At 40.0% G+C, this 11,666-nt stretch overlaps 1 protein-coding gene across 1 annotated transcript in view; it reads right to left on the bottom strand.

Annotated features, from left to right (window-relative positions):
* Window positions 1-1,322: 1,322 nt before the first annotated feature.
* DPPA2 (developmental pluripotency associated 2) overlaps window positions 1,323-11,666 on the bottom strand; it is an 11,421-nt gene continuing 1,077 nt past the window's right edge. Inside the window, exons 2-7 of the mRNA XM_007450542.1 lie at window positions 10,503-10,650; window positions 8,689-8,849; window positions 8,229-8,282; window positions 7,652-7,910; window positions 3,977-4,172; window positions 1,323-1,434 (exon numbers count right to left, since the gene is read on the bottom strand). Coding sequence (XP_007450604.1) covers window positions 1,323-1,434; window positions 3,977-4,172; window positions 7,652-7,910; window positions 8,229-8,282; window positions 8,689-8,849; window positions 10,503-10,650 — 930 coding nt within the window. The remainder of the gene's footprint in view (window positions 1,435-3,976; window positions 4,173-7,651; window positions 7,911-8,228; window positions 8,283-8,688; window positions 8,850-10,502; window positions 10,651-11,666) is intronic.

Genomic DNA, 11,666 nt, shown 5'->3' with positions numbered 1-11,666 from the left:
GATAGAATGGCCAAAATCCAAAGCCCTGACAACCCCAAATGCTAGGGAGGATGTGGAGCAGAAGGAACTCTCATTCGTTGCTGGTGGGAATGCAAAAGGGTACAGCCATATTGGAAGATAGTTTGGCAGTTTCTTACAAAACTAAACATACTCTTATGATTCAGAAATCATGTTCCTTGATATTTATCCAAATGAGTTGAAAATGTATGTTCACACAAAAACCTGCACACAAATGTTTATAGCAGCTTTATTCATAATTGCCAAAACTTGGAAGCAACCAAGGTGGCCTTCAATATGTGAATGGATAAATTATGGTACACCCAAACAATGGAGTATTCAGCATTAAAAAAGTGGGCAATCCAGCCATAAAAAAACATGAAAGAATTTTAAATACATTTCCTGTTGTGAAAGAAGTCAATCTGAAAAGGCTACTGTATGATTCCAAATGTATGATATTCTGTAAAGAGGCAAAGCTATGCCGACAGGAGGAAGATCAGTGGTCTGGAGTTGGGGGGAGAGAGTGTTAAATAGGTGGAGCACAGAACATTTTTATAGCACAGTGAAACTATTTTGTATGACACTAAAATGATGAGTATGTCATTATACATTGGTCAAAACCCATAGAGTGTACAACACAAAGAATGAACCCTAATATAAACTATGGGCTTTGGGTGACAATGATGGGTCAATGTAGGTTCAACAACTGTGCCTCTCGGGCGCAGGATGTTAATAGTAGAGGAAATGGGGTGGGGAGGAGGGGTGGTATTTGAGAATTCTGTACTTTCTGCTCAATTTTTATGAAAGCTTAAAACTGCTGAAAAAACAAAAATCTATTAACTAAAATAAAACCAAATTACATTCTATATAGCTAGTACTTGAAGCAGCAGTAACAGTCACTTTTTGGTAAACCTAAGTACAGAATCCAGACATTCCCATCTGTACTTAAGGCATCAGGCAACATTGAGGATGGCGAGGACAGAGCATAGCAATCATTGGGATGCAAGTCGCTTTAACTGTGGGCTCTCCATCATTTATCTCTTTTTTTTTTTCATGATTACTAGTAAGGAGATTGAATCATAATCAAAGACTTCCCAACAAACAAAAGTCCAGGACTAGATGGCTTCACTGGTGTATTCTAACAAACATTTTTTTTATATTGAGGTAAAATTGGTATATAACGTTATGTTACAGGTGTACAACACAGTAATTTGATATTTGTGTACACTACAAAACTGATATACGTCTAGTTACCATCACTACCATACAATTACACCCCTTCACACATTTCATCCACACCCCACCCCTTCCCCTCCACTAACCATTTATTTTGTATTAAGACACGGCCCATCTAAAAGCAATGATGTTGGTATGTCCAAACCAGGTTTCTTCCTCTTCCCCCCCATTGCAATTAATCTTTTCAAAATTTTCTTATTCCTATAAAACAAGTCAGAAAAAAATTTTGGAAAATGGTTAGAATAAGATAGACCATTACATACCAACCCCTTGAAAGTGACCAGTAAAATGAGGAATACCTTTCTGGAGTTTGTGAGTAGTTTGCCCCACGACCCAAGGATGGTGGGTAAAAAGATTTTATGTAGTAAGCAAAGGAACAACATTGTCCACTTAATATCAGGTCTCCTATTCTCTAAACTACAATTGGTTCTACTCCCTTTATCTTTATACTCTCCCTTTCCTCCTCACAGCTTCTCCCCACATCCCCTCTCTGTTCACACATGCTCTTGGTATTCCCATTAAAAAGAAGAAACAGAGGAGGGAAGGAAGGAAGGAAGACACAAACAAGCTCCTTTGATATTACTGCCTCAACTAACTGCTATCTCCTCTAGCTCAGGCAGTACAGATTATCAATATGACCTGTTCCTAGTCTTTCACATGCTCTGCTCCAACTATCACCTGACCCTCTCAACATACTCTCAAAAAGGCCGCCAATGGTGTACCAGATTCACATTCCTAGCAACACTGCATTAACCATAATCTTACACGGCCATCTCACTACCAACTATTTCCTTCTGAAACTCTCGACCCATTGCTTTTTTTCTCATTTATCTCCCAACCTCTAGCTGCACTTTTTCAGTCTTCATTGTTCACCTGCCATCGATAAGCTGATTCTCTTTTAAGGTTCTTCTGCAGTCCCTTTTAATTCTTACATATTCTTATGTTCAATTTGCATGTTAATGACTCCCAAAGATGTTTCTCTCTAACCCATACTTCTCTGCACTAGACCCATGTGAAGCATGTCCCAGGTATCATTCTTTGCCCTTGAACTGAACTTCTGCCTTTCCTCTAATAAGATGGCATTCTGTTCTCTATACTCCTGCAACTCTTACATTTGTCCCATTCCGCTTCAAATTCTTTACCAAGGTCATAAATTACATCTTTCCAGAATTTTTATAGTAATCTCTGACACTCCAATCTAGTCTCTGTCACAAGATTTCAGTCTACTTTCTTAAAGAACAAAAAAACCTCAGGACTTCCCTGGTGGTCCAGTGGTTAAGAATCTGCCTTCCAATGTAGGGGATGTGGGATCGATCCCTGGTCTGGGAACTAAGATCCCACATGCCATGCGATAACGAAGCACACATGCTCTAGAGCCCATGTGCCACAACTACTGAGTCCGGATGCTCTGGAGCCCATGTGCTACAACTACTAAGCCCACACTCCACAGCTAGAAAGAAGCCCACAAGCCTCAACAAAGAGCCCACACACCACAATGAAAGATCCCGCATGCCACAATGAAGAGCCTGTGTGCTGCAGCTAAGACTTGATGCAGCCAAATAAATAAATATTTTAAAAATATATAACTATAAAAAAATAAAAACCTAATTTCCCTTCACACCCATCTTGCATCACCTCCATCCAATTCTATCACCAAAAGCTGAATTTTGTGCTCATGAGTTCCACGTCTATATAAAACCTGAAGCACTGCTTATGTGTATGCACAATGTGTATTTTCTTGAGTGGAGATGTTGTTATCATTATTTTCTCAAAGAAATCTATGTCTCAAAAGTGACTGAGCAATTATGACCCACAGGATAATATGAGACCTTTAATATAGATATAAAACCTTCAATAGTCTGCTCCTTCCCTTCCCAGACTTATTTGTCAATATAAGCTTCAATCATATTGGCCTATTTGCAGTCTAAGCAGGTCATATTCTTCCATGTATTGGTAGGGGCTGTTTCAACTACCAAAATGCCCAAATTTTTACTTTCTAACTGGTAAACTCTTCCTCAGTACATGTAATCCCTTCTGAAGTTTCCCTAAGTCACTGCAATATAGGTACTTTCCAGATAGTTTCATAGCATCTCTTATTCATTTTCATCTCAGCATGCTACATGGGTTTTGTCTTACTAATTTTTGTATCCCCAGCTAAGTATTTGACATATGGTAAGAACTTAATTTTTTCTTTCTTAAAACAGATCTCTCTAAAATTGAGGCAGTTAAGGTCTTAACTTGTCAACTACCTTGTTAAGGTTGCTAAGAAGAAGCCACATTTATCTGAGTTCTAATCCACTGCTAAATTTTTTTTAATTTATTTTTATTTTTGGCTGCATTGGGTTTCCGTTGCCGCGCGTGGGCTTTTCTCTAGTTGTGGCGAGCGGGGGCTCGCGGTACATGGCTTCTCATTGCAGTGGCTTCTCTTGTTGCGGAGCACGGGCTATAGGCTCACGGGCTTCAGTAGTTGTGGCTCATGGGCTTAGTTGCTCCACGGCGTGTGGGATCTTCCCGGACCAGGGCTCGAACCCGTGTCCCCTGCATTGGCAGGTGGATTCCTAACCATTACACCACCAGGGAAGCCCCTGCTAAATTATTTTTGCTTCCTATTTTTGCCTGATCTATACGGCAAATTAAGAAAACAGCATGTTTGCCCTCTGCCTTCTCCTACTAAATTTTTCAGAAACCCATCTAGACATCTATTGTTCTGTATGTCATATTTAGAAAGATACTTAAAGATTACCTCTTAGCACATTCAGGACATAACATATTATCTTCTAGGTCTGGGGATGGGAAAGTGCAGGCAGGTAACATGAAGAGAGATATCATCCTCCTGGGAGTGTTAGGCACCCAGGTCTGACCTGCATGGAACTGCAGGCGAACCCAACCTTCTGTGTCTGCCAAGAGTGGTCTGCCATGGACCACACACCACCGGACACCTAGGCAAGGAAAAAGAAGCAAACATAAACTGCTACGATCAGGTAACAGTACCCCAATCCAATCCCTCAGTGAGTCACTCTTGAATCAACTGAATGAGAAGCATGGAAAATGTAGACCAAAAGACACCGTAATCTAACTTCACAAACTACATAGCACAGGGGACAATAGCAATTAACTTTTGGAAACCTTGCTTTGTGTCCAAGATTTTGCTAAGTGACTTACATGTATTAATACATTTATTCTTAAGAACATTATTAATATTTACCTTCTATTTACTTTTCTTATTTACAGGTGAAGTAAGTGAAACTTAGAGTGTTAAAATATCATAATTTTCCCAGAACCAAAACAAGGATCTAGGTATTCTGATTCACAGCCAATTTGCCTAACCATTACATTGTACTGCCTCAACTATAGAAAACAGGCAAAAGGATCTTTTTTAAAAGTCTAAGGAACAATCTAATTGGAGAGATGGGATATTTGAGAGACAACAGAGTAGTAAGTCCTACAGATATCAAGTGTCTGAAACTGAGAGAAAGGGGCAATCACTGTAGGCTTAAATATCTATAAAATCTCCCCAGTCAGACTGTAAAATAAGAGTAGAGATGACCACGCTCTTGGATTGGAAGAATTAATATTATTTAAATGGCCATAGTACACAAAGCAATCTACAGATTTAATGTGATCCCTATCAAATAACCCATGATTTTTCACAGAACTAAAACAATAATCCTACAGTTTATACTGAACCATAAAAGACCCAGAATTGCCAAAGCAATCCTGAGGAAAAAGAACAAAGTAGGAGGCATAACCCTCCCAGACTTCAGATAACACTACAAATCTGCAGTAATCAAAACAGCATGAAAAAAAAAGACAAAACAGCATGGTATTGGCACAAAAACAGACATATGGATCAATGGAACAGAATAAAGAGCCCAGAAATAAACACACACACTATGCTCAATTAATCTTTGACAAAGAAGGCAAGAATATACAATAGAGAAAAGACATCCTCTTCAGCAAATGGTGTAGGAAAAGTTGGACAGCTGCATGTAAATCAATGAAGTTAGAACACATACTCACACCATATACAAAAACTCAAAATGGCTTAAAGACAAATATAAGACATGATACTATAAGAGAACATAGGCAAAACATTCTCTGACATAAATTGTAGCAGTGTTTTCTTAGGTCAGTCTCCCAAGGCAAAAGAAATAAAAGCAAAAATAAATAAATGGGACCTAATCAAACTTACAAGCTTTTGTACAGCAAAGGAAACCATAAACAAACAAACAAAAAAACTTATGAACTGGGAGAAAATATCTGCAAATGACAAGACTGCCAAAGGCTTAATTTCCGAAATATACAAACAGTTCATAACAAAAAAACAAACAACCCAGTCAAATAATGGGCAGAATACCTAAATAGACATTTCTCCAAAGAAGACGTACAGGTGGCCAACGGGCACATGAAAAGGTGCTCAATACCACTAATTATTAGAGAAATGCAAATCAAAACTACACTGAGGTACCACCTCACACCATACAGAATGGCCATCATTAAAAAGTCTACAAATAACAAATGCTGGAGAGGATGTGGAGAAAAGGGGGAACCCTCCTACACTGTTGGTGGGAATGTAAATTGGTATAACCACTATGGAGAACAGTACAGAGTTCCTTATAAAACTAAAAACAGAGCTGCCATGTGATCCAGCAATCCCACTCCTGGGCATATATCTGGAAAAAAACATGGTTCGAAAGAATACATGCACCCCAGTGTTCATTGCAGAGCTGTTTACAATAGTCAAGACATGGAAGCAACCTAAATGTCCATTGACAGATAAAAAAGATGTGGCACGTATATACAATGGAGTATTGGCCATAAAAAAGAATGAAACAATGCCATTTGCAGCAACATGGATGTACCTAGAGATTATCATACTAAGTCACAAAGAGAAAGATAAATACCATATGATATCACTTATATGTGGAATCTAAAATATGACACAAATGAACTTATCTACAAAACAGAAACAGACACACACACATAGAGAACACAGACTTGTGGTTGCCAAGGGGGAGGAGGTGTGAGAGGGATGGATTGGGAGTTTGGGATTAGCAGATGCAAACTATTATACACAGAATGGATAAAAAACAAGGCCTTACTGTATAGCACATGGAACTATATTCAATATCCTGTGACAAACCATAATGGAATAGAATATGAAAAAGAATGTATACATATATGTAAAACTGAGTCACTTTGCTATACAGTAGGAATTAACACAACATTGTAAATCAACTATACTTCAATAAAATAAATTTTAAAAAATAAATTTTAAAAGAGTAATTTAAAGAGTGTGGCTAGGCACATTCCTGGATCCCGGTAGGTGCTTGGTAACTGCTGAATGAAGAGGAGCTAAAAGGATGAGTAGGGCTTCCCTGGTGGCACAGTGGTTAAGAATCCACCTGCCAATGCAGGGGACACGGGTTCGAGCCCTGGCCTGGGAAGATCCCACATGCCACGGAGCAACTAAGCTCATGCACCACAACTGCTAAGCCTGTGCTCTAGAGCCCAAGAGCCACAACTTCTGAGCCTGTGTGCCACAACTACTGAAGCCCGCACACCTAGAGCCCGTGCTCTGCAGCAGGAGAAGCCACCGCAAGGAGAAGCCTGTGCACTGCCACAAAGAGTAGCCCCGGATCGCAGCAACTAGAGAGCGCCTGCCCGCAGCAACAAAGACCCAATACAGCCAAAAATAAATTAATTAATTAATAATTTAAAAAAAGGATCCAGAACACCTCTGGAAATGGGATGGAGAGAGGAAAAGAATTCAAGCCAAAAAAGAGAATGACTTTGTGCTGGCCTGAGGTAGGGTCTGATGGAAATGAAAACAGAAATATCAAAGAGTGGAACAGGAATTGGAGAAAGATGGGGCTAAGTTATTCTGGAGATTTCTCAAGAGGACAGGGGCCCCAAATATTTTAATTATCATTGCCTACTTTTAGGATACCAAATTGTATTTCATAAGCCTCACAATCATTCTATCAAGTAGAATAGTTGAAATCTTCATTTTATAAATCAGGATACCAGGGTTTATGCTGAGTAACTTGCCAATGTCACATACCTAGGAAGTGGTAAGACGAGGGTTTGAACAATGGTCATTTTAATTAATTCTCCAAATCCAATAGAAAGGGGAAGACCTCAGGCTGTGGCTGACCACATTACCAGATTATGCTTTCTTCCCACCTTGGATCTGTGCTTAACGATGAGAAAGTGTCCCCACTCAGCCACCTGGCTCAGAGAGCCATTCAGGCAAAACTTGGCTATCTATCAATCACAAGATAAGCGCTCTATGAACCTAACATCCCATCTGCAGATATTTTAACTAACGCTTTCCCTTTAACTACCATCAGTATTGGACTAATGAAGTGTGCCTTCCTTCTCTGGCATGGTAACCATTCTTTAAGGTTGATCTTACCGGAAGCTTGCGGCAGAAAGCACTCAACAGAGGTAGGCAGGGGACGTGAATTTACAGCCTTAGGTTGAACAGCTCTTGCAGCAATTCTTGACCATGCTGCCAACATGGCTGCCTGAGCTGAAGTTATCACTTCAACCATGTTAGTCCTTTCCTCATTCTCACTCATCTTCCTTTTCGGAACACTTGCTGTCTTGGTCACCATCTTGTGTTTCCCTGGACATGACTGCAATCTGGCCTCCCGTGATGATTCAGGAATATACTGCAAATGGAATTCATGATGAGTATTCAGTGAAGCGTCACTGACCCAAGGACATTTGGGTTGATTTTATCATTCTTCGTACATTGACCTGTGTATGTCAGTGTGGGAAGGGTTTAGGAATGTTAGTTCCCTCAGAGCAGTGGTTCTTAACTGAGAGAACCCAAGCCTAAAATGCACAGGACAAGCCCCAGGACAAAAAGAAATTAATTGGCCCGAAATGTAAATTGTCTTGGTTGAGAAACCTTACCACCATATAGAGATGGTGGAGAGGAGGAAAAATTCACAATCAGAACTTACATCACGACACTCCTCACTCACCTGATCTTTTTCAGGATAAGCATGTTTCTGGAGTCTCAGATAAACCTCTATTTTCTAAGGAAATTAAGAAGGGAAATAAAAATTAAAACCTGCAGACTTCCCTGGTGGCACAGGGGTTAAGAATCTGCCTGCCAGTGCAGGGGACATGGGTTCGATCCCTGGTCCAGGAAGGTCCCACATGCCGTGAAGCAACTAAGCCCCTGCACCACAACTACTGAGCCTACGCTCTAGAGCCCCAGGCCCACAACTACTGAAGCCCACATGCCACAACTACTGAAGCCTGCACACCTAGAGCCCATGCTCCACAACAAGAGAAGCCACCGTAATGAGAAGTCCATGCACCACAATGAAGACCCAAAAATAAATAAATAAATTTAAAATTAATTAATTTAAAAAATTAAAAGCTGGCAGAGCTTCCATACTTGTTGCAAGCAGCAGAGATTCCTACCAGTGCACTCACCTGACCATCGGTACTCAAATTAAGTTGTTGGCACCATTTCCGCAAAGTGTCCCGACTCACGTTGTTAATTGGAGGCAATATGGTTGGCAAGGGATAAATTGGTTTACTACAACTAGATTTTGGGCAAGCTTTGAACTGTTCATCTGTTTGAGGAGGATGAACTGAGAAAAGAAGAGAACCAAAGTAGTAATAATGTAATATTTGTAAATTCTTTAAAATTTTACAAAGTTCTCACTTATTTCTCATAACCCAATTTGTACATATACATATCAACTATTTTTCCCCATCTTACAAATAAGGTAATAGATTCAGGAGTTAAAGGACTTCCCCAAGATCACACCAACATTAAAATGGCAGACCTGGGACTCAAATACACATTTTGAAATTCTAAATTCCACTTTTTTTACACTACCTATAGCAACCTGCTTTTTGCAGCCATAAACAACCACCTGGATAGAACATTATATTGGATTGCTCCTCCAAAATGTGTAGATGTTGGACCACAAAATATCTGTCCCTACAGAAATAATTAAAACCACCCCATCCAACAATGGTTCTCCATTCTGTCAACCTGCCTCATTTTTCTCTACAGAGAAAATGTACCTTGTCTCACATCACTTTGCTTAACTTATCACTGTCTACTTTATCTGGAAGCCCTTGTTATTTGCCCCCAAAATAAAATCATTCTGAAAATACTTATTCAATGCCTTCGTATGAAGCCCTGATACAAAGGGTCATGATATTAAGAGCCGCTAGATATTTGATCAGTAATTGCTCACCAAGCAAAAGACTAGATGCTTTTCAAAATGATTTAGTCTCCCAAATACCATCTGATCTTATATGTGGAATCTAAAAAGGCTGAACTCAGGAACGGAGAGTAGATTGGTGGTTGCCAAGAATTGGGATTAGGGGAAATGGGAAGATGTTGATCAAAGGGTACAAATTTTCAGTTATGAGTTAAGTTCTAGGGATCTAATGTATAGCATGATGACTACAGTTAATAGTATAATGTATGCTTAAAAATTGAGAAGACAGTAAATCTTAAAATGTTCTCACCACAGTGGGGGAAAAGTTAACTATGTGAGGTGATGGATGTGTTAATTAACCTTATTTTAGTAATCATTTTGCAATATATATGTACATCAATCATCACCCTGTACACCTTAAAATTACACCATGTTTTATGTGTCAGTTATATCTCAAAAAAGCTCGAAATAAAAGAAAAAGAAAAAAGCTCGGAATGATTTGGTTTTCATAAAAGTATGTAAAAATGGAAAGAAGATTGAGCTTCATGGGTTGGGAATTTGAGCTCACATCTAGCTGCCCCATGAGGTCATGCTCTGTTCAAAGCACTCCACATGCCTAGTTTTTTTGGGTTGTTTTGTTTTGTTTTGTTTTGTTTTTTGCAGTACGCTGGCCTCTCACTGTTGTGGCCTCTCCCGTTGCGGACCACAGGCTCCGGACGCGCAGGCTCAGTGGCCATGGCTCACGGGCCCAGCCGCTCCGTGGCATGTGGGATCTTCTCAGACCGGGGCACGAACCTGTGTCCCCTGAATCAGCAGGCGGACTCTCAATCACTGCGCCACCAGGGAAGCCCACATGCCTAGTTTTTGTGTCTTTGTAAAAGCAAGACAGTAATGGTGCTTAGCAAATGAGCAGTATGAGAGTTTGAGAAATCTCCTACCACAGATAATCAAGGTGAGATTTAAGCTGGATGTTGCATAGTTAAAGGACAGGGGAAGAAGAATCTTACTTTTCCTGGGCTTCCAGAGCTGGAGGAGCAGCAAACTGAGCTCACCCTGTTGTTCTCATACCTTGATCATCTGGACTCAGTGACTCCACTTTGACTTCTGAAGTTGAAGAAACACTTGGTTCCGTTTGATGGTCTTCAACAATTTCCTCATTAACTGGAATCAATGTAAGAACCATATTTTCTTCACCTAAGACCTCTTCAAAGAAATTCTGGAAAAGCAAAGCTCAATCACTGATTCTCATTTAATGCTGTACAACTAAAATGTTTACTTTCATGGCACAACTAATGAAGAAGAGAAGCCAATAGCTGGATGGAAAGACTGAGATTCCCTGAATTTGATATTGATTCATAGGCCCTTTATTAGATGAGAAAAACAATGAGGAAATGGGCAAAAGCAGATTTACATGTGGACGATAAGAGGAAATTAAAGCATAGATCTTGGGTTTGGGGAAACCATTTCCTTCATGGCCTTCCTCTCCATCAGTTAAAACACCAAATACTTTCATTTTATCTCCTAAATCTGGGTAGAAGGTATTTCTGCCTTTTCATCTTCTGTTGTGTGATTCACGTTATCATCACTGGCAGGATCAGAAATCTCCTGTGATTCCAATCCATTCTGGCTCCTTTCTGCAGACTGCTCTCCTGCTTGTTTAAAATACTTCAGATAAAGACAAAACTCCCTGGTGCAGCCTGTAAGTTCTTGAACAGCCGGGCCCCTGCCTGCCTTTCCAGCTTAAGAGCCCTGAGCTTTCTGAGCTTCAGCCATACCAACCTTGTTTCAGCCCCACAACCTGAGTGAGGGGAGCAAATGTATCTGTCTTACTCTCCATTGCTATCGCAGGGCTTACACAGTACCCAGCACAGAGTGGACACTCAGTGTTCTTTTAACAATTTCATGAATGAAAGATAAAGTGGATAGGTAGGAAGGAACTGATATTTACTGGTTTTGTACAGTCCACATGCACTGTGACAGGAGCTTTTTGTATTTCTCATTTAAACCTATAACATACTTGTAGTAATTTATTAGTTTTCATATTTTAGAAATTAGGCAACTGAGGCTCAGAAATTAAATGACCAATAACATAGAGTCACATATGCTTAAGTTTCTAGCTTTTCCTCTCCAATCCAAGGGTGAATAAACTCCATTCCAGCTCAATTGTAATATTCTCTTCTCTGAACAGCTAACTGTATCCGATGCGGCCAGGCCTGTCCCCGTCCCCCGCCA

This window comes from Lipotes vexillifer, unplaced genomic scaffold (genome assembly GCF_000442215.2).
Source record: "Lipotes vexillifer unplaced genomic scaffold, Lipotes_vexillifer_v1.1 scaffold946, whole genome shotgun sequence".
Lineage (NCBI taxonomy): Eukaryota > Metazoa > Chordata > Mammalia > Artiodactyla > Lipotidae > Lipotes > Lipotes vexillifer.
This window is presented reverse-complemented; position numbering and strand designations above follow the sequence as displayed.